General features: G+C 47.7%; 1 protein-coding gene across 1 annotated transcript in view; it reads right to left on the minus strand.

Moving 5' to 3' along the window:
- LOC144160724 (uncharacterized) overlaps positions 1 to 13,364 on the minus strand; it is a 31,234-nt gene extending 17,870 nt beyond the window's left edge. The window contains exons 1-2 of the mRNA XM_077691917.1: positions 12,753 to 13,364; positions 9,134 to 9,411 (exon numbers count right to left, since the gene is read on the minus strand). Coding sequence (XP_077548043.1) covers positions 9,134 to 9,411; positions 12,753 to 13,364 — 890 coding nt within the window. The remainder of the gene's footprint in view (positions 1 to 9,133; positions 9,412 to 12,752) is intronic.
- Between the last annotated feature and the right edge of the window lie 10,682 nt (positions 13,365 to 24,046).

Consider the following 24,046-nt stretch of genomic DNA (forward strand, 5'->3'; position numbering starts at 1 on the left):
CGGGCAAGTTCGCTTTTGCACTTGCTTGACTGGAAACTTTCCGTGAATGGCGTTGCAGCTCGCCGTAACTCCCCGTAAGCTTTCACAAGGGGCGTGAGCACAACATTCATTCAGCGCACTTGAGGCTGACGAGTAGAACCTCGTTGAGTGGCATTGACCTTCAGAAGGAGTAACTCTGGGGGGATACGAGGACACTGCCACAGCAGCCTCAATAAGCGCCGTTGTTAAGCGTCGCCTAGGCGAATGAATAGCACATTGTGGTCGGTGGAACCCATGTTTGAGGACAGAAATCCTCCGTGAGCGCTGCCAGCATACCCAAGTGGAAACGTTCCGCCAACGGCGCTCACGAATGGGGCTACAAATTTGGTGAGGGCCACTCAGCATCGGAACGGAAACACTACAATAAGCATGCTAACCTATTGCGGACAAGTAGTTGAAACTCCCGTTGACTCACCTTCAATGCAAGCATATGGCGGCAAATCTTATGTATGCCCCCTGTCCTGAAGCCTTGCTGGGAAGATTACAATAAAAACAGTTAATTCTAATGTTGGATAATAAACCTGAAACCTACGGCATGTTTCTTTCTATATACTACAAATAAATAAGACATTCTTTCACTTGTTGACTAATGATGCTTATTAACCCTGCTAATAGATATTTGGCTCTTATGCGAGATATCTAGTGAGATATCATCGACCAATTCAGTCTTGCAAATCTGTGACGAGTTGAGGTCTTTAAACCACTTGGAAATTGTAGAAACCCGCGATCCGCCATCACGAGCTTGTGTCCACTCAGGGAAAGGCACCATGCACATATAGATGTTCCCCGTTCTGAGGTTAACCCTTTGAACGAGGGGGATCACGGGAATCCAGCTGGACGAAAAGTGAGCCGCTCAGAGCGTTGGTCATGATCGCTGCATCCGCTTTTATTAGATGATACATAGAAATAGCGAACTAAAAGAGAAACGCTAGCATTCGGCTTCTGGCGTGGCTTGTACAATTGTGGCGAGTTGCCGGGGACTTAGGTGGCGTGTATTCCGCATCTTATTAGACGTAACACAACAACAGATGCCTGCAGTTTCTTCAAGACAAAAAATTTTGGAGGCAAATTTTTTTGCAGAAATTTGCTGCTACTCCGTGCTCCGCTAAGAACTCAAAGAATTTAAAAGCACCAAAGGAGCATTCAGTAAAGTGTCTTGCACCGGCAAGTGTGACACAATTCGACAGCCGCGAAGCTTGCTAGGCAAACATTTTTCTGTGTCAATCATTCTGAAACAGTCGAAAAGAATGCAACACACTGCCCTGTGAAGATGAATTATCTAGTTCGGTGATTACAGGACAAACAGTTCTTCCTATCAAATAAGACACCTCGTGCGGCATACAAAATGATGACAAAAAAAAACGATCTTCGCTTTCAAAACAGCTTACACAGCCGACTGGAGCCAGGCGCTGGACCCCAAACCATACGAAAATAAAACGAAGGCATTCTTTGCTCGAGCATTTTTAAGAAGGAAGCAGGTTTCTTGATCGGATACCTCTTTGCATGTCTGTTTCATATAAAATAATAAAGACGAGTATGTAAGAGGAGTAATAATTCTTCGCCAATGTCTTGTAAAAATGTATTACAGCTTTGATAGGATAACAATTTCTGTCAGCGTTCTTCGTAATTCTAGGTAAGAACTAAGTGATAAAGTGAGCAATATTTTCGCTTCTAATAGTTTTATTTTGAGTTTTTTATCCTCAAGTGATTCTCTGGCCAAATCGTTGACGCTCTTCTTTTGTAAGTGTATTTATAAATTTGGCTACTCGCGTGTTCAACTTCCAAGTATCTATGAAAATTAATAATATTTTACACCAGATAACCGCTTCTTTCATCTTGGGATTCTCCATTTTTGCTTATCTTCTCCACTCTCTGTCGCTGCCCGCGCAAAAGAACCCTCAAGATGTCTAGGGCAAATCTAGTAGCGAGACGTAAAACACTACTTACAATTTCCTGGGAAAAGCACGCACTTATGAGGTCAAGCACTGCTGCAAAAAATAAACATTCTTAAGGGCATGTGGGTGCATTACACAGAAGTCATTCCGGTGATTAGGTGCAAAACGCAAATGCCGGTAGAATGCATTACCATACACAATTTTTGCTTCTGTCTCTCAACCTCGGGGCCAGCCACCCAATTGGCACCGATTACAGCTTCCTTCCATACCTGCGCTTAGCTGCTTTGATAAGCTGACAACGTATTTAAACGTAACAGCAATTGAGTACACTTTCGTGAGCATATCATTAGTAGGGAGGTGTCTATAAATACAAAACATGGTTAGAGGAACCTATCTGAAAAGTATTAAGGAAGATAAAAATGAGTAAACTAAATATAGTTTGAAACTTCAGTTTTAATATGGGGTAAAGATGATGGCCGTTACATAAATATCATTTTTCATTTGTAAAACGCGTCATTGCTATTTATTTAGCTAAAAACGGCATTAAAGCGATTAAAAGTATGATTTGGTCAAAAAAGATTACATTTCACAATCGCACTTGTCGCAAAGCAAGTGAGAACGCTACATTTAAATTATGGTGCTACATGCCCCATTCATTATAGAAAAACGCGCCACATGAATATTTTAGTTACTCCCCTAGGTTTAAATAGCTTTTACGCAGTGTCCATTTGTTTTAAATATACGTTATTCATATTTATAGACAATATTTTGTTCCCACAATAAACAAAGGTTTACCGCCAAGTTAAGCTAGTAGGTTTTGAGGGGGAGGAAAGAGGACGGAAAAGGGCCCCAAACTGTCTGACATGTGGTGCCGACAGGCCCGTGAGGGGCTTAGGGAAGGGGACATAAAGGAGGGGATGGCGGGAAGTGCTAGAAGAAAATTTAATTACCATAAGAGGGAGTTTCTGATTAGGGGAGAGCAGCAACTGCGTAGCGAGTGCGCGCAGAAAGAACGCAGTCCAAAAGGGGTGCAATAAAGGCGAAGAAAAGAGCAACGGCGGATAGAGATAGAGGTCAGTGACAGGGGAGTGCGGAAAAGGTGCCCATAGGAGTATTTCGGATTCGGTGGTCATGGCATGCGAAAGGAGGCATGATGCCCAAAGGATTTTGGCTGACTAAACAAGCCCACCAAAAACAAAGAATAAAAACGTTGGAGCAGCTCGGGAGGTGCGACAGAGGAAGAGGGAAGGGGGCGCTCTAGAGGTGCGCGGTCTGGCCGGTCTTTCAGAGGAAGGAGGAGAGGTGACGGAATGCTTCTCTTATTAGTATACGTTGACAGCGGGGGAAGAGGATGTCGTCCGCTTTGCTGCATACAATCCCGAGGTGATGGAAGGTTCCGTGAAACTGTTCCCTCACGGAGTTGTATGAAGCGAAGGTGGCGATCCAGCTACCAGCCAATTCAAATGCGCCGCAGTGTCTACAGGACGGGTTGTTGGTGATGTTATAAAGCTGCAGCCACCCGTTCGTTAGGGTGCATCCTGTGCGTAGCCTGCTCAGCAGAGTATTCCTGTTTGCCCAACTTTCTGCACGGACGCGTGCGGGTGCGTTGCCCGAAGCGACCCGCATGTGTGGGTGGTGTTTTCGCAAAGTCCACAAGTTTACCGTACATTCGCAGAAGTTTACAAAAGCAGCTAACCAGCTCCCATAGAAAACGCTTGAGCGCCACACTTCAAAATGCGTTTGTGCTGCCTTGAGCCAACGTGAAAAATGTTTAGTTTTCTCACTGGAACGAATCTAGATACTTTCTGACGTTTTATATTAGAAACCTGCAGACCCGATGCAAGCTTCTCTTGGTAAACCATGCTGATTTCACCGAAACTGTTCAGCAACGAACCAAAATAACGCTGAGGAGTCTACGAAACAACCAACAGAATGACGAGAATAGCCTGCTGTTGTCTAAGCGATTTACGCGGGCTTCGCCTTGCGGCTGTTTATGTGCCCGTGTTTCTATTTTCGGAACCATCTAAAAACTCCGGATACACTGGCGATCCCAGAAGCACATTCTAGTTCGCTTGCGACAGGGCCAAACACTGCCCCTTTCAAAAAAGGTATCCTACACAGCATATGCAAGAAAGAAGAAACACAACCTTTGAGACAAGACAGGACATCTGGAGGCCTCCAACAATGTCAACTAAAGACAGCAGTAAACAAAACACACAGCGAAATTTGTGGCTTTATATTCAAAATATCAAAGTTCTTGCACGGTTACGTAGATGTTAAAAATAGGGTGCATAATATTTTCGGAGATTCGACGAAAAATTAGCAAAAACCATTGGCTTTTCAGACACTACTGCCAAGTAAGGATACTTAAACAACTTGTGTTCCTCTGGTGTAAGCTTGCAGCCGCATAAACTGCAAGCTTATGCGGCTTTCCGTGCTCGCAACAACTATTTTGAAAATATTCATTTTTCCTGATGCATGAGAAGCATGACCGAACTGATGCATTCGGTTGTTGATTGCTGAGAGGAGTGATATAAGAAAGTTTTAAAGGTCACTTTGTGTGTACTTTGCACCAAATGGAACAGGTAATTGAAAAACAAAAACAGCGCTGAGCGTGTTACCAAGGAATGCGACACACAAATATGATGATGTGTGCTTCGTATTCTTTCGTCTTACACTGCGTACTGTTTTTCAGTACTATGAAGCCATAATACCGATGAAAATCATTGAGCAAGGTGATTCCCCATTTTCCTAATTTGAAGTGACACTGCATGCATTTCACGTCAGTGGCTTTTACTTTCTCCCTGTGAGGGCCTGTATATGATAGCTTAATGTCGAAATCAATAAAAGTAAGTAACGAAATGAATAAAAAGTACTAAAGAGAATTATGTTTCTAATATGTAAGCTAATAGGTGCAGTAACGGTCGAGTTCACAAATTGAGCTTTTAAAATTCAAGCACAGGTGTTAGACGGTCTATCCGTTTTTAAAAGTGGAGTGAGTAAAATCATTGCCACTTTTGGAGGAGAGTGGAAGGTTTGATTGGCAAAAATGTATTTGAATATTGCAATGTATACGATATTGAACCCCTGAAAACACAAGACGAGCCAGCAGAACATGTCTCCAGGAATGTCACTCGTTAAGTCGTCAACCATCTACTAAGCGAAAGGTGTACTGCAGTCGTTAATGCTCAAGTTTAGCGTTGCTACTCATATCATAACGTGTACCTAGAACTGTATATTCATACTTATAGGAAGGAGTTAGTCATGAGTTTGCTCATGCCCCTTGAGTGTTAGATACTTCAATAGGAATATGGCAACATTGAGGCGTTATACGATCATCATGGGATTGTGCCACCGGCAGCGCCACTTTATGACGCCCTCGAATACTTTTTTGTAAAAAAGCTAGTTTTTATGGGTTCCCATCAAACGCAAAGTAAGAGGGTGCTGCCTGTCTAGTGTTTAATATTTTTTGAAATAATGAACTACTTGTTTCAGGCAGCACCAGCCAATGTAAAAAAGTAAAAGAGACAACACAGATAGGTTTATAATTAAATTTCTGGCTCTACTCTTAACTGTACAGTTTCGCCAGAGCTAATACCTCTATTGGTCAAACGTCAATGCCGTGAAAATTTACATCTTTAACTTATAAGAATAATTACTACAGCATACATTGTAGCGCCATCATCTTCGTCAGCGCCACCATCATCATCAACAGATTGGGCTGCTGGCACCTAGAAGAGATTCGCTCACCTCGAGAACGGCACCCTCGTTCTACGCGCCTCGTTCCGTCCATGGCACAGCCAACGCAACCGCAATAAACGTGGGATCGGCCGCACCGCCTCATCGGCCGCCTGCAATTTGATCACCCCGACAAGCGGCTTCGCCGTGAAATCGTACTGCTACTTCCCCAGCTACAATGAGGGAAACGACACGGGACGACACGAACGCCCATCGTCCTCCCAAAGCTACCCTGGCTGATTCCGTTTGGATCAATTCGTCATCACAACGCCGCGTAGGTCGTCATCCTGGAGAGCCATTTTTATCTCCACGACATCCAGTCCCAGGAAACCAGGTAACTCATCACTTTAGAGAAGTTACCTGCTGACCTCTCTGAGCACATGCAGCTGCCGGCCCCATGCCTAGTGCAGACGACAATGTGAAGGCCGCTGTCCCAAACCACTACAGTATGGGAACCCAGCTTACGCCAGCGATGGCTGCACCAACGCCATTGTCTACACCACCACGCCTTCCAACGGCCCCTGTCGATTCCAGTTCGTCGGAATGTCCAGCCTCGCCTGTCCAGGAAACACGAGTCCCAGCTACGACTTCCAGCAAGACAGAGTCGACCATTTGTTTCGTTAAATCGACAGTACATCCTGACGCCTAACAACATGTTGGCGCATCTGCTGCACAGACCCGTGCAATCATCGACTCCCCTGCTAATCCTAACTTGGAACCTGCACCACCTCTGCAGGGCAGGTGTAAGGGTGATCTTCGAGACCACTCAACTCCTGTTGTACGACAGCCCTATTCCTCGCCTCAAGATGTACAGCAGCCTCAAACAGCCAACGACAGCCCGAAATTCACGGAAGTCCAAATTACCGTGGAAGCTGACCAGACTGCCTCCGACAATTGTGACATCCTGCCTACGATGACAATACTGGAACAAGGATTGCGGGACAAGCCTCCCAACAAACTTGGCCGAAAGTAGCATTACGTGTCTCCGTGCCATAGCAAGACGCCTCACAAACTGGCCACCAGACCTCGACCGACCCCCTTCTGCGAGAGAACTTTCAGTCGACACTATAACGTCTGCTCAACAGTGCCACTACGAGCAAGGCACGCAAAACTGGCAAGCAAGACGGGAATGAGACTTCACGGCAGAGCAACCACAGCTTATAATCGGAAGGCTCCGCGATGCCGCCTCCCGTTTCGTGTGCGCAAGCGGCATACACATCGATGCAGCCACCGTCCTGCCCATAAAGCCCACTCGCGCAGGTACTTCAACTCCCTTACACAGCATACTGGTTGCTCCTGCGCAAGATGTGCATGCTAACCACACCGCCTACAGAAGATCCAGTTGCACCACTTCCACCAACGCGTCCGCTGCCGCACTCCTAGCCTCTACCACCAGAGATTGCCACTTCACTGGACGCTACCTCGCCGATGACCAGGACCATGCCATTTATTCAGCTCTGGCTACTAGATCACTGACTGCCCACGGACTTTCTCTGGCCACGGACAAACATCACATGTGCCTGTGAACTGCAATAAGTGCTTCTTCTGCTGCCGCCCGCCGCTTTACCGTACAGTGCTGCACAAAACAATACCAAGCTCAGTTTTCTCTATCGCGCTCCGCGCTAGGGGGAGCCCTCTAGCGCCACCATCATCATCTTCGTCAGCACCACCATCATTATCAGCAGATTGGGCAGCTGGCACCTAGAAGAGATTCGGCTCACCTCGTAAACGGCACCCTCGTTCTGCGTGCCTCGTTCCGTCCATGGCACAGCCAACGCAAACGCAATAAACTTGGGCTCGGCCGAACCACCTCATCGGCCGCCTACAACGTAAAAGTTGCTTAAGACGACGCAGACTGTTCTGTACTTAGATTCGAGATCGCCGCATAAATGTCGTGACCGCGCATATTGTTGCAAAGCTACTGAAGTCACAAAAAGAAAAGTTTTGCCAGAATACCATAAAAACGCCACCTCAAAAATTACATGGCTTGGGGATGCAGCAAATTTATACAAGAACCAAAAAACAGAGTTTATACAAATATGGTGCCTTGTAGATAAGCTTGTTCAAGTTCACACCAAGAGAAGTCTACGATATTTGTGGTGGCTGGGGGAAACATTACCGTTGCAAATGTCTGGGTGCATTGCAGCCACGTTCAATGCTTTGGTCTTGCACAAGCTTTGTGCTATAAAATTTCCTCGGTCAATACAACTAAGATTTTACGAACACCATTCGTATTGAGTGCTTAAAAAGTATTTCAAAAGGCATGAGCCAGATGTTTTCAACATTTAAAGGTAGGTCACATACATGTAGTATTGAAGCGTGTATGTGTCCCAGAGGGGCTGACTATTATGACATGATAAACACAGCCCCCAAAGCATAAAGCGACCCCCTGCTGACAGCGCACGTGGCAACGTGCAAAGAGGGTGCCAAAAATTTCTTTAAGATCCCCTGACATTGGGAAAGGCGATACACCTAAGTACCGTTTTCCTGTGTTCCGTAGCTGACACCGGACGAAACTCTACCCGGCCCCTAATTACCTCGCACCGTTTTTTACCTGCAGTGTCTTCGAAAACCCAGCTTGTGAGGTTCATGATTACGAAGGACATACCCTTCGAGCGTAGAGAAAATTGTTCTAAAGGAATGAGCAGCTCCAGTTCCTGAAAGCAGCGCTTGTTAACTATCATTTATCCTACCGGACACCAACGTAGCATCGGATGCTTTCCAAAACGTATCAGTAATCTTTTCTGCACTGGCACAGGGAAACCAGGAAACCGGTATTTTGGTTCTCTAGTACTAACAATCACAAAAAAGATAATCCTGGTGTGAAGAAAATATATGGTGGTTATATATTTATACACAAGCATCGGTCAAGTTATGAAGACCCCAACGTCGATATTACAAGTGACCCCCCAAGTTAATGAAGAATTTGAAAAGGCCATTGTTGATATGTTAGATTGCCTTTGTTAAAATTTGTAGTAAGACTTTTTCTGTGAAGAATATTCTAAAAATACACCTGCTGCTGGAATACACGGTGTTATGTTCTCCAGCCGGTATACTTCACAAGAACGACCGCAACAAATAAACAAAAGTCTATTGTGGTGTTTGCAAGGACGTAAGCACTGGCAGCACCACCGTACGAAAGCCGTTTATTCTACTTCACACATTGAATATATACATAAAGAACAGACGCGCCCCCTGGGGGTGAAAGAACATAAAAGTAAACCGAAATTGAAAATAACATACTGCCTCCCTTAGTGATTAGTTGTTAGTAAGTGTTAGAAACCCCTTGCATGCACTGTACATATTTACACTCTACATACACACTGTTCTATACACACAGACAACTAATGCGTCTGATAGTCTTTGAGCCAAGCCGGTGGCCGGCGCTCTCGAGACGGCCGATGGGGACGCTGCACCGGCTGCACGGCCGGAAATGCTAGTGGGCTCGTAGAGCTCTGTACCACGCCAGGAGACCGCGGTTGCGGCCCAGGAGAAGGCGGCTGCTGCACGGCTGGCTCCGGAACAGGCAGCTGCGGATCAGGAGCAGGCGACTGCGGTACGGCAGGCTGCAATACGCCAGTGGGCAGCGGCTGCGACCCGGGAGAGGGCGGCGGCGGCAGGGCAGGCTGCGGCACTCGAACCGGAAGCTGCGGCGAAGGTAGCTCCGAACGTTGGTATGGTGGACTCGTGCCCCTCTCGGGAACCCGGGACAGCTTGGAGGCGTTCCATGTGCGGCCATCTGCAAGTCGGAAAGAGGCAGGTCCCGTCTTCTCCAACACTTCAGTTGGCGAGGAAAAGGAGCGATCTCCCTTGAAGAGAACGGACGGCTTCTTGAATCGAACGAAATCGCGCACAGCTATCTTCGGCTCCTCAGCAGCTCTCCTCCGGTTCGTGTACTCCTTGCTGCTTTGTTGAAGCCGGACCCTTTGGCGCAGTCGCGCCAGTTCCTTTGCTGGGTCCTTTGCAAACGCGGGTGCCGGAAACACCGCAACATCCAATCTGGTTCAGGGCATTCGCCCATGCAGCACAACTGCTGGGGCAACCCCAGTGGTAGCCTGTGGAGTACAGCGGTAAATAGCGAGGTAGTCCGTGACTTCTTGTCGGATAGGCCGCCTTTCGAGGAGTGAAACTTGGATGAAGTTCTTCAAAGTTCGATTGAACCTCTCGACTTGCCCATTCACCTGGGGGTAGTATACAGACGAATGCGACAGCTTGATGGCTCGGTTTTGAAGGAAGGTGACAAATTCACGCGAAGTGAACTGCGGCCCATTGTCGCAAACAATTTCCTCCGGGTATCCTTCACGGGCAAAAACACTGGTTAAGAAGTCTTTCACAGTGCTTGTGGCTACTTCGCTGCAAAAATATATCTCTGGCCATTTGGAATGGTAATCGACCAACGTTATAGCAAATCGGCTATTGTGAGGTGCATGTTCCAATGGGCCAACAATGTCTAGGCCCAGTGTCTGCCACGGCCTTTCAGGCCAGTCAACAGGCCGCAATGGCGCTGGCGATGTTTTGGCGGACTTATCTGCCTCCAGGCAGATGTGGCAGTTTTTCACAGCAGATTCAGCTTGCTTGTCCATTCGTGGCCACCAGAACAGCTCACGAAGTCGCGCCGTTGTGCGCGTGATGACCGGATGTGTCTCGTGGGCGACGGCAATGAACTGAGCCGTGAGCGAGCAAGGAACAACGAGGCGCTCTGCGCGCAGTAGAAGGGCATCAACAACAGAAAGTTCTTCGCGCACAGAGTAGAAAGGTTTTGCCTCCTCTGGTACGGATTTTTGTGGTGGCCAAGAAGCGAGCACGAATGACTTGACCGTTTGCAGACAGCCATCGTTGAGGACGGCTTGCTTGAATTCTTCCTTCGTCACGCAAGCCGGCTCGACCAACGACACAATTTCTTCTTCCTTGGCCAGCTCTGCCACCTTCGTGGGAGCTGGCAGCCGAGAAAGAGCATCTGCCACCGTGTTGGTGGACCCCTTGCGGAACTCGACAGCGAAATTGTAACATAGTGGTCGTGCACTCCAGCGTGCAATTCGGAGTGGCCTTCTTCCACGTCTTTGCGACGACAGCAACGATACCAACGCCTGATGGTCCGTTCGAATCTTGAAACGGCGACCCCAAAGGTAAGTGTGCCATCGTTCGCACGCCCAAATGCATGCCAATGCTTCGCGTTCTCCCACCGAGTACACTATTTCCGCTGATGACAAGGTACGAGACGCGAAAGCAACTGTGCGGAGCGCGTGGCCATTTTGCGGCTGCACGACGGCTCCGAGCCCACAGTCGGAAGCGTCGGTCGACACGATGACTGGAAGTGTGGGATCGAACATGTGCAGAACTGTACTTGAAGAGAGCATTTTCTTGACCCTCCGAAAACTGCTGTCTGCTTCGGCTGACCATATGAATTGCTCATTCTTGCGAAGCAGGACGCGCATAACTCGACCACCTGGGCCAAGCGTGCAACGAACTTGGAATAGTATTCTACAAGACCCAGGAATGAACGGAGGGCGGCAACATCTGTTGGCACTGGAGTGTTAACTACCGAGTCGACTTTCTTTGTTTGCGGAGAGATGCCTTGCGCTGTGACCTTATGACCTAAGAAAGAAAGTGCTAGAACGTCGAAGACGCATTTGTCGTTCAATTTCAGGCCTGCGTCCTTGACTTTCTGCAAGACTGTGGTTAGGCTGGAAAGATGTTCTTCTGCAGTTCTACCAAAGACTATCACATCATCAATGTAGAACAACACACTAGGGCAGCCATCAAGAATTATGGCCATCATCTTCTGAAATGCCGCTGGCGCAGAAGCTAACCCAAAACAAACTCTTTTGAACCGAAAAAGCCCTTCATGTGTGATGAAGGCTGTCAAGTCATTGCTGTCAGGGTGCAAAAGAACCTGATGGTAGGCTGAAGCCAAGTCAAGTTTTGAGAAGTGTGTCGCCCCTACCAAAGCATGAAGAAGTTCCTCTGTATCAGGCAACGGGAAGCTGTCTGGTACAATAGCCTTGTTTGGCTCCCGAAGGTCAACACAAATCCTGATGCTGCCATCTTTCTTGTCAACGACAGCAATGGGCGAAACCCATTCAGAAGCATCGATACGTTCGATGATGTCAATTCTCAACAGCCTGTGAAGTTCATTCGAGACTGGTTCCCGAAGTGAATACGGAAGACGGCGAAGCTTCGAAGATACCGGTTGCATGCCTTTCCGAATCTTGACACGATGCGTGAACCGCTTAGCAAGGCCCAACTCAGGGCTGAAAAGTGAACCGAAGTCGTGTGCCAAGGCTGGCGGAAGGTTTGCTTTCCTGGGTTGCTCTACTGACTGCGTTGGAATGTGACAAAATGTCGGGTCATTGACACGCGGCGGCGGGGCAACGGACGTGTGCAGGCACTCGAGAGTGGAGCCCAGAATTCGAAGATTTAAGGCCTTAATGCCGTCAAGGTCAATCAGACAGGTTCCTTGGCGAACGATGTAGAAAAGAAGTGGTGCGGAGCGCCCTTTAAATTGAACGTCTGCCCGGAAACAGCCTAGCACGGAAATTGGACGCTTTGAAAAGTCAAGTAAGGTCACGTGCGGAGCTGGTTGGATCAAACCGCTTTGAAAATGTCGGCGAAATTCTTGCTCTGTCACAATAGAAACAGACGACCCCGAGTCAACAAGGAATGCCAACCTGACATCCGCTACGCGCACTTGTATGTAAATTGCGCTGCGAGCGGGATGCCGCACAGTCAACACATGCTCAGAACTTTCGTCTGACAAAGCATCGTCATCAAATCCAACTTCACGAACCCTGCCTTGCATCTGTCGCTTGCGGTTGCATACTCTCTGAAAGTGGCCCTTGATACCACAAATGAACACTTCTTTCCCTGCGCTGGGCACTTAGACGCTGATTCGCGGTGATTCCGCCAGCCGCAACGGAAACAGTGTGGTGAAACGGACAGGCTATATCTGTCTCGCCGAGGGGGGCGGGGCCCCTGCGGTGCACGTGAACCACTCGCGCTTGGAAAGTTCTGCAGGAAATGCTCTCGTGGCTGTGAATTGAATTTTTCCGAAGAATGCGAATACTGGGGACGACGCCGTACAGAAACAGGCTCGACCGAAGCAGAAAATTCCTTCAGCTCTTCAGCTGCTTGCTCAAACTGAAGGGCGATTTGCACTGCGCTCTCGAACGAAAGGGAGGAACCCTCGAGCAGCAACCGTTCACGTGCGCGATTGGAAGCAACGCCGGCAACAAATCGGTCCCGCAGAGCATCATCTTGTGAAGCGAACGAACAATGCGAACCGAGCTCCCGCAAACCAGCAACAGAGTCATGAAAGGAATCGCCTGCATGCTGGCTGCGGCGGTACAACCGATGACGCTCGACGACGACGTTCCAAGACGTCGAAAACTGCTGCCGTAAGGCGATGAGTGCGGACTCGTACTCGTCAGTAGCGGGTGCGGGAGGCTTCTCTTGTTTCTCTTGTACTGCCCGGTCTGCGGCGCTTGACCCTGCAGGTAAAGTCCGGTAAATACGCTGCCCTTCCGCCCCCAAACAATGCAGAAGAATAGCCTTGCGTCGCTCTGGTAGGAACTCAGCTGCTCCGGACGCTAGAAGGTAGACTGTCAAAGACTGCTCCCACTCCTCCCAGGGAAGTGACGGACGGCCGGGCGCCGGGAGGAACGGCGGCGGCGGAGCAAGGCCGGAGAAACTCATGACGGGGCAGATCCGGACGGCACTCAATGCTGAAGGTAGCTTGCCGTGTTGTTATCCCATCCTCGTCGCCAATGTGGTGTTTGCAAGGACGTAAGCACTGGCAGCACCACCGTACGAAAGCCGTTTATTCTACTTCACACATTGAATATATACATAAAGAACAGACGCGCCCCCTGGGGGTGAAAGAACATAAAAGTAAACCGAAACTGAATATAACATCTATTTCATACCAGTCGTTGCATCACCTGTAATCGAGGTTAATATGCCGCGGTGGACGTAGGAAGCAATTAGGGTTTCCGAGGGCACATCATCAATTCATTACAAATGCAAGGATAGACGGCGGTCCAAGGCTTCCTAAAATGTACCAAAAATGTGTGTTGTCAATGGTTGCAAGGGTGAGATACCAACAACCATATGCCGTGATTTGCACGTGCAGTAAGAAAAATCAGTAAGTTGTCAATTGTTGCGCGGTTGAGTTACTAATAGCTATGTGACCTGTGTTACTGCGCGCTGTTGGGAATTTGTCATCCCACCGCTGAGAAACTGCTACTGCGTACGGGAAGGCGTACCCCAGACGAGCTCCGTCGCCTCCGACATACGTGTGGTAGCATGCTGAAGCGAGCTGCCAGCCAATGTTGCTGCCTCAAAGAAGACCAGAAGCCGAAAGAAAAGTAACCTGTTTACTTCGGGGCGAGAGATGAGCCGCAGCCAAAGAACAATGCCTCGACGGGAGCGTTTATGGTACAGGACTCGAGCAGAGTGACAGCATTGATTCACTGCTCAAGCAGGAATGAACTGCAGCGCTTGGATTGGTCTTATTTATAACCAAAGCGCCAACGGTCAAAACAAGCGTTCCCTTTTTATTTTGCACACGACATGAACGACAGACACAAACACAGCACCTTTTCCAGAGTTCGTGAGCAGTCGGTAGTAGCGTCGCACACTGAGTCCGGGAGAGTGGACAGCGGAGGTCTCCGCAACAGCTTCCGCGTCTTTCGGACAAGCCTCTGCGTGTTGCCTCGGCCGCCATCGAACATTGATCGCGCTGATAGCGAGCCGCCTGTGATCCAGACGTGTAGCGACGCGTCGAATTCGTCGGCTGCAAGCGTGAGCCATCGGCAAGGCGGGCCTGCTTGAAAGGCGCACGTAGTGGAGGCTTAGCCGTACCGCGTGAAATATTGCACGAAGATCGGCGGCGGGTGTATTCGTAACAGCTTCTCCGCCGGGGGTACGAGATCCCAGTGGATAAAGGTCTTCAACCATTGTCCGGAGGGATGCTTCCGGAAAGAAGTTCTCGCCAGATGCTCGACTCCAGGCATGGGCTGTACGACGCCGTGCAGGAGCTTCTCCGTCCGCTCACTGGAAGAGCAGTGTCCAGCCAAGAACATCTCTGGCTTGGTAAGAGAGAGAGAGAGAGAGAGATAATGAACGTTTATTTAAATCAACAGGGGGATTGTGCTCAAGCTTCAAGGAGGCGTCCTCAGTCCAGGATGCCTTGAGTGCGGGCAGCATCGACAGCCCTTGAGCCAGCCAAAGCTTGTCGTCCAGGCTGGTGCTCGCCAAGGCGCTCTCCCAAAGCTCGAGAGTAGAGAGTTTCAGGTTGCGAGGAATTTGTGCAGATTGCTCACACCCGCAAAATCGGCAAAGTGGGGAGTTCTGTCGGTTGTAAAGGCGAAGCCGGATAGGATGGGGGAATATATTCATCTGGAGAGCACGTAAATGACGTTCGTGCTTTCAGGGTAAAGATTTGGGGGGGGGGGGGAACGAATGTCTTACGCAGCAGCCTGTAGTTCTGCGTGATCTCGGCGTAAGAGGTCAAGGGCTGCATGCGCTCGGGTTCGGCAACGGTGCTCTCGGCGCACGCTGGGTGGGTCAATTCTCGAGCGATGGCGTCCGCCACCTCGTTTCTAGGGATACCATGATGTGCCGGAGCCCGTACAATCCTGATTAGCCTCTTCAGGGGCTGCTGCTGAATGATGCGTACAGTTGTTGTGTGATGGCGTCCCCTTGCGAAATTCCGACAAGCCTGCTGCGAGCCGGTGACAGTGACCGCTGCATTAGTTTGTACGGCGGCGCGGGCGATTGTCACTTCCTCTTCTTGTATAGTATACTCGCCGGCAAGCGAGAGGCTGCGACGGTGCTTGTTTTCGACGACTACGGTGGAAACCGCCGCGGACCTACCCGGATAAGACGCCGCGTCCGTATATGCCGTTGTTCAATGATTGCCGTATATCTTGTATAAAGTTTTTGCTCTAGCTTCCGTCCTGTCGACGTGGTACACGGGGTGCATATTACGGGACAGGGGGTTTACTGTGATGTTTTACGGAGTTCGTGCGGTAGGTTTCCCGTGAGTTCAGGCTGGTGTTCGAGTGGAGCCGAAAGCCTGAGGCGTGAGAGGATCGCCCTCCCCGTTTCCGTAATCCCCAGCCTCGCTCTTTGGTTGGTTAGATGAGCCTTAATTAGCTCCTCGGCAGTGTGGTGAATGCCAAGCCGAAGAAATCTTTCGGCGGAGGTGGAGGCCGGAAGTCCGAGTGCTTGTTTATAGGCCTTGCGGAACATGGTGTTGACCTTCTCAACAAAACCACACAGGGAGGCACAACCGCATCGCCAGCAAGTGCGAAGAAACATTTACACTGAAGCTCTACCAGGCTTTTAGAGGCAAGAAAATACGAGAATAATTACCTACACTAGTTATATTTATCCCAGCAGTACCTTCGCCAAGCACACAAATTTGAAAGGTGACATTTCGTGTGATTTTAAATGTCCGACACAAAAAGAAACGTAGTCGTAATGGGCGAAACCTGCTTCAGGGAAAAATGCAAAACTAAGAAAGTCAGGCGTGTAGAGGCCAGTTCTCGCGCCGAGAGCGACGATTTGCACTCTCCTCTTTGCCCTGAGCTTTTTTCCTTTTTTAATCGCACCTTAAGTGCGCCCTTTCTCTGAAAGCTGCTGTGACCGGTCGAGAGGACATCGTCTTTCTTCCGAGACGTATCTAGAGCGCGCGGAGAAAAGTGCTCTACTTTCTACTGTTCGAGCAAGGCGTGCGCTTTTGTTCTTGGCCGCTCCGACGTCCGCTGAGACCCGTCGGAAAGCGTGCGTGCTTCGCTGCCTCTCAGCAGGCCCGCGTAGGAGCTGTTGCCACACTTTTTTGCGACACCGTCGGTAAGTGAACACCGAAAGGAGATTTCGCTCTCCTTTCAGCCTGTCAAGGCCAATCTAGTTACGGGCGGCTCGGTCAAAGAAGACGGCTCATCTCAGGCGACACTAGAATCGCTAATACCTCAGCTGGCCGTGGCTCGACCTCAAGTATCTTAGTGGGAGGTGGAACACTTACTGCTCGACAGTTGTGATGCTATGCTTAGGTGCACCATAAAAACCGCACAGTGTCCAGACTGCTGGCTCTGCCACAGCGTTGCTAAGTTCTGAACTCGCGTTTGGAGAAACACATTTCGTTTCGATGGACTCTTGTTGCCTGCTTTCGCTAACGTCACATTTATGCTTTCCCGCGGAACGTCGTTAGCCTGCGCACTGCGCGGGTTCGGGTCGGTAGCCGTTTTCAAGGCTTCCCGTAAACCTGGGCACACCGAACATGACGATGGCATATCTCCGCTCAGAGTACGGGCCTTACACACACTGCACGTATGCTGCCCTCTGTCCTGAGCCTCTGGAACTGCACAATCGTCGCTATCGTTCAGAGTCTCTTTACTTTTCTCGAAGGTGGAGCTCTACCCTACTTGAGCTCTTCTAGGCGAGCTAAGATTAATCTTTTCTCAGCAGTTTATCGAAATTGTACCCCTTGTCGCGGAACAGCTGATCCGACCGGCCCCGCATGGGGCACCTTGAGTAATGTCGGTGACGGTGTTGGCGACACCGTTGAACCTGAGCCCTCATATATAGGCTAGATCCAACCGTGGCGATGTTTGTAAGGTGAAGGGTAGAAACCTCAAACGGTGGCCGTCGGAGCCCAGGTCAAGCTCCGGTGCTTGGACTCCCTTTCTATTTACCAGGCAGGGAGCTATGGCACCTCTTCAGCTATCAGGGTAAGGCTGACAAAGAAAGTGCCCCCGTCCTCTGCTTCTGTACTATGATATATGGCATTTTCTAAACCCGCCCAAACTTGATCGGCCACCCAAAAGGTGCCGCACCGATGTTTTTTTTCCACCTCTTGCTAACATGAGTCATCCGAAACCGAACAACTATGCCCGATTCTTCGTGATCGAATCGGTAGACCAATCAAAACCTCTTGCTTCACAGTCCGTATTTCGCCATTCAAAGTTTGTTGGGGGTATCGTTGGAGAATCATATAAGGCCAAAAAACAATGAACCGGTGAAATCCTTGTCGAGATCCGTAGCCAGGATCAGGTCTATAAACTTCATGCTCAAACCTGCATCGCCAATCTGCCCATCCGAGTCACGCCCCAAAGCAGCCTAAAGAGCTCTGAGGGGGTGGTCTACGACTATGACCTACCGAATAAACTGAAGCCGACTTGCTGGAGGGCCTTCGTGGCCAAGACGTAACAGCGGTCAGGCGAATAACTATACTAAGAGAGGCTAAACACATACCCACAAAGCACCTCATTCTAACCTTTTACAAGTCAAGCCTTCCGGAATCCATCAATGCAAGTTTCGTGCTATGTGCAGTCCGGCCTTACATCCCGAACCCGCCGCGCTGTTTTAATTGCCAATGGTTCGGGCATGGCACAAATTCCTGTCGCGGCCGACGTACCTGCACGAAATGCACCCAGCATGTCCACCCGTCCGAAAAGTGTGACATGCAACAGCTTCTTTGCTTAAACTGCCAGGGTCCACACGCGGTGTACTCCAGGAAATGCAAAAAATTTGAACTCGGAAAGAAAATCATAAACATCAAGGTCACTGAAAACATCACCATCTCAGAGTCGCAGAAGAGCTTCGCCTTCTTCCATCTGGGCAGGTACGCCGACGCAGCTATCCGGGGGGGGCGGAGCGGCGTCGGTTTTCGGTGGGGACGCAGTCCCGCGCGTCGGAATTGGTCCCGCTCGCGCCGCCCACCGGGTTGCCTCTAGCGGCCCAGCCCACCTCGGCACCGCTCGCTGAGCCAGCAGCGGTTCTGGAGACAACCACGTCTGGTGGGACTGATGCTGTATCTTCTACTTCCGCTCCACCGTCCCAAACCACATGCCAGGGCCCTGACGAGATGGAGATGGGGGAACCAGCGGCAGCTTCCACCCCCACCGCACCATCTGCGCCTTCCGAGGTGTTTCTGAATCCCTCGGCGGTTGCGGGCAAGGAACAGCGCGCCTCAAAGTGTCCACTGTCAAAGGAGCGTGATATCTCAGCCGCTCCGAGGACATCCGAGGATGAAATTGACGTCGGACCATTCTTTTCTTCGGTGCACCGCAAGGAACGCGTCCCGACGCCACAGCCTCCGGACAAGCCAAAAAAGACGATTCACAGCCCCGAAAGAAGACACATAAACAAGACTGTACAGTAGCTCCAGACACTTCATAATGAGAAGAGAAAACATAGTCCAATGGAACTCCAGAGGCCTGCTTAAAAATCTTGACGATGCCTACAAAATACTGCATGATAATCAGCCAAGTGTAATGTGTGTTCAGGAAACACGTTTGTATTTGCAGCACACAAATTTCTTTAATAGTTCAATGGTCTTCAGAAAGGACAGGGATGGCGGCACACACTCTTCTGGCGGTGTGGCCATAGTTTCCCTGAAATCGAAAATCAGAAAAATCAAAAATCTTTTTATTTCCAGAATGAATTCTGGACGGTTTTCTGACTAAAAGCTGTGAATAAGCGTGACAAAGGAGAGGGAACCGTTTCATTTCATAGCAGTCAGAGTAAATAGCGCAATCACACCGGTGTACAGTTCTTGATAGCGGGCCGGCAGAGACACACAGGAAATAAAAAAAAGTAAGAATTTGTAATGAAAACAAAAATAAAAGAAAAATCACTGAGTAAACGTAGTTCAAACAAGAGTTAAAATATGTACACATACATATATACACATACGTGCATATATATGTATACATATATATACATATATATATATATATATATGTATATTAGCAATTAACAGAATTAACAGAACACAATTAACAGAATTAACGACACAATTAACAGAATTAATTAATGGTATTGCTGGTTCATTGGATCAAGGTTTCTCTGTGGACTGTATTTTTCTTCATTTAGCAAAGGCGTTTGACGTTGTTCCTCATTCACTCCTCCTAGAAAAATTGGTGTGGTATAACATAAACCCTGAAATTCTTCGTTGGATACAAGAGTACTTGAACTGACGGAAACAGCGTGTTGTCGTAAATGGTCTGCAGTCTGAAGATGTCGATGTAAGTTCGGGAGTACCGCAGGGTTCTGTTTTGGGCCCACTATTATTTTTAATTTTTATGAATGATATTTGTAATGGTATTTCTTCTACAATAAGATTGTTTGCGGACGACTGTGTATTATATAGAATTAGTAATCACTTAGACGACTGCACTGCGCTTCAACACGATCTGAATAGGCTAGTTGATTGGTGTAAAACTTGGGGAATGCAGATAAATCAACAGAAATTGGTGTACATGGGCTTCACGAGAAAGAAGACGCCTCATGTTTATTCCTATACAGTTAATGGTACATGTCTTCACCAAGCGTTCGAACATAAATATCTTGGTGTGTATCTTACCTCGGACCTGTCTTGGCGCCATCATGTAAATTATGTATGTGCGAAAGCATGTCGCGTTTTGGGCTTCCTACGTCGCAACGCGAAACGTTTTCCAGTGAAGACTAAAGAGTTGTTGTACAAGACCAATGTTCGCCCCATACTCGAGTTTGCTTGTAGGGTATGGGATCCCCGTATAAAATCTGATATCGGGAAACTAGAAAGAGTTCAAAACTTGGCTATTCGTTTTGTTCTTAAAGACTACTCCAGGAATTTCAGTGTGTCTACAGCTAAGCGCAGCCTAGGTTGGGATTCGCTTCAGCATCGTGGGAGAGTACTTCGATTAAAATTTTTTCACAATATATTTTATAACAAAACAGGGATAGACAAAAGTTGTTATTTAATGAGCCCAGACTACGTTTCACTAAGGACAGATCACTCCAGTAAAATAAAAGAAATAAGTTTTAGAACCGAATTTTTTAAGCATTCTTTTTTCCCCAAAACTATTAGCGAATGGAATAAGTTACCCAAAAATGTTGTGACATGCATGTCTAATGATGTATTTTCTTGTTCTTTTTAGTGTATCTTCGTTGAACATGCCGGGTTTTGGCTTGCCATTGTGCTTTAAGTGATATTTCTGTTATGCCTGTATTTTGTACGAATTTCTACTTCTCCCCCCCCCCATTGTAATGCCTTGAAAAGGTGCTGTGGGTACTATGATAAATAAATAAATAAATATATATATAGTCTGAAAAGACAAAAACTCACACAGAGCGTGAGAAAAATAAGGTTAGAAGAGACAGAGACAAACGAGAAAGACGTAGAAAATAGAAATACGTTTAATGACGTTTCAGGGACAGGACTCCTTTTCTTCAGAGTCCTCTCCCTGAAACGTCATTAAACTTATTTCTATTTTCTACGTCTTTCTCGTTTGTCTCTGTCTCTATTAACCTTATATATATATATATATATATATATATATATATATATAGATATATATATATATATATATATATATATATATATATATATATATATATATATATATATATATATATATATATATATATATATATATATATAGCAGAACAGAGAGATACGGGACGAGGGACTCGGTAAAGATACATACCGGTTATGCGGAGATGTGGGTTCGAGTCCCGCTCCCGGAAAAACAGCGGATTTTTTCTCGACTTATATTTTCGCTTATTTATCAATGAATCAAAGAAACGTGACAAGCACACGTCATTCGGCCCTATTAAATATTTCGAAAAAATCCGAATAGCACTGGCAATGACGACTGCAACCTTGATATGTATCTTTACCGAGTCCCTCGTCCCGTATCTCTCTGTTCTGCTACATGCATTACGAGGCACTGGCTCCAGCAGTTCGGATATGCCAATTGCTAACCCCGACCTCCGACCACGTTCTACGTGGCGGCCGCTGGGAAAGAAGACGTTCTACGTCTCCCGCGGTAGTCGAGGGGCGGCGCTAGTTGACCGGCCTCAGAGCTCTTGTAAATATAAACCCCGCTTTAAAAAAAAAAAAAAAAAAAAAAAAAAAAAAAAAAGTCGAGAGAGAAGCCGCTGCAGGGATAGCGTAATTGGTTAACGCACCGCACCGGTTATGCGGAGATGTGGGTTCGAGTCCCGCTCCCGGAAAAACAGCGGATTTTTTCTCGACTTATATTTTCGCTTATTTATCAATGAATCAAAGAAACGTGACAAGCACACGTCATTCGGCCCTATTAAATATTTCGAAAAAATCCGAATAGCACTGGCAATGACGACTGCAACCTTGATATGTATCTTTACCGAGTCCCTCGTCCCGTATCTCTCTGTTCTGCTACATGCATTACGAGGCACTGGCTCCAGCAGTTCGGATATGCCAATTGCTAACCCCGACCTCCGACCACGTTCTACGTGGCGGCCGCTGGGAAAGAAGACGTTCTACGTCTCCCGCGGTAGTCGAGGGGCGGCGCTAGTTGACCGGCCTCAGAGCTCTTGTAAATATAAACCCCGCTTTAAAAAAAAAAAAAAAAAAAAAAAAAAAAAAAAAAAAAAAAAAAAGTCGAGAGAGAAGCCGCTGCAGGGATAGCGTAATTGGTTAACGCACCGCACCGGTTATGCGGAGATGTGGGTTCGAGTCCCGCTCCCGGAAAAACAGCGGATTTTTTCTCGACTTATATTTTCGCTTATTTATCAATGAATCAAAGAAACGTGACAAGCACACGTCATTCGGCCCTATTAAATATTTCGAAAAAATCCGAATAGCACTGGCAATGACGACTGCAACCTTGATATGTATCTTTACCGAGTCCCTCGTCCCGTATCTCTCTGTTCTGCTACATGCATTACGAGGCACTGGCTCCAGCAGTTCGGATATGCCAATTGCTAACCCCGACCTCCGACCACGTTCTACGTGGCGGCCGCTGGGAAAGAAGACGTTCTACGTCTCCCGCGGTAGTCGAGGGGCGGCGCTAGTTGACCGGCCTCAGAGCTCTTGTAAATATAAACCCCGCTTTAAAAAAAAAAAAAAAAAAAAAAAAAAAAAAAAGTCGAGAGAGAAGCCGCTGCAGGGATAGCGTAATTGGTTAACGCACCGCACCGGTTATGCGGAGATGTGGGTTCGAGTCCCGCTCCCGGAAAAACAGCGGATTTTTTCTCGACTTATATTTTCGCTTATTTATCAATGAATCAAAGAAACGTGACAAGCACACGTCATTCGGCCCTATTAAATATTTCGAAAAAATCCGAATAGCACTGGCAATGACGACTGCAACCTTGATATGTATCTTTACCGAGTCCCTCGTCCCGTATCTCTCTGTTCTGCTACATGCATTACGAGGCACTGGCTCCAGCAGTTCGGATATGCCAATTGCTAACCCCGACCTCCGACCACGTTCTACGTGGCGGCCGCTGGGAAAGAAGACGTTCTACGTCTCCCGCGGTAGTCGAGGGGCGGCGCTAGTTGACCGGCCTCAGAGCTCTTGTAAATATAAACCCCGCTTTAAAAAAAAAAAAAAAAAAAAAAAAAAAAAAAAAGTCGAGAGAGAAGCCGCTGCAGGGATAGCGTAATTGGTTAACGCACCGCACCGGTTATGCGGAGATGTGGGTTCGAGTCCCGCTCCCGGAAAAACAGCGGATTTTTTCTCGACTTATATTTTCGCTTATTTATCAATGAATCAAAGAAACGTGACAAGCACACGTCATTCGGCCCTATTAAATATTTCGAAAAAATCCGAATAGCACTGGCAATGACGACTGCAACCTTGATATGTATCTTTACCGAGTCCCTCGTCCCGTATCTCTCTGTTCTGCTACATGCATTACGAGGCACTGGCTCCAGCAGTTCGGATATGCCAATTGCTAACCCCGACCTCCGACCACGTTCTACGTGGCGGCCGCTGGGAAAGAAGACGTTCTACGTCTCCCGCGGTAGTCGAGGGGCGGCGCTAGTTGACCGGCCTCAGAGCTCTTGTAAATATAAACCCCGCTTTAAAAAAAAAAAAAAAAAAAAAAAAAAAAAAAAAAGTCGAGAGAGAAGCCGCTGCAGGGATAGCGTAATTGGTTAACGCACCGCACCGGTTATGCGGAGATGTGGGTTCGAGTCCCGCTCCCGGAAAAACAGCGGATTTTTTCTCGACTTATATTTTCGCTTATTTATCAATGAATCAAAGAAACGTGACAAGCACACGTCATTCGGCCCTATTAAATATTTCGAAAAAATCCGAATAGCACTGGCAATGACGACTGCAACCTTGATATATATATATATATATATATATATATATATATATATATATATATATGTATATATATATATATATATATATATGTATATATATATATATATATACATATATATATCGCATCAGACCGGTATTCTGGAAGTCGTGGGTTCGGATCCCACCAGGCGGGCATTTTTTCTCCACTTTCTTATTGTCCAAATTCTTTATCTTGAGCTATTAAATTCGCCCCTTTGCTTTCCGAGGTCTTCTTGACTGCCAATTCTTATTTCTGTCTTATATATA

Source organism: Haemaphysalis longicornis, unplaced genomic scaffold, assembly GCF_048455015.1.
Source record: "Haemaphysalis longicornis isolate Haplotype H1 unplaced genomic scaffold, Haemaphysalis longicornis Haplotype H1 scaffold_11, whole genome shotgun sequence".
Lineage (NCBI taxonomy): Eukaryota > Metazoa > Arthropoda > Arachnida > Ixodida > Ixodidae > Haemaphysalis > Haemaphysalis longicornis.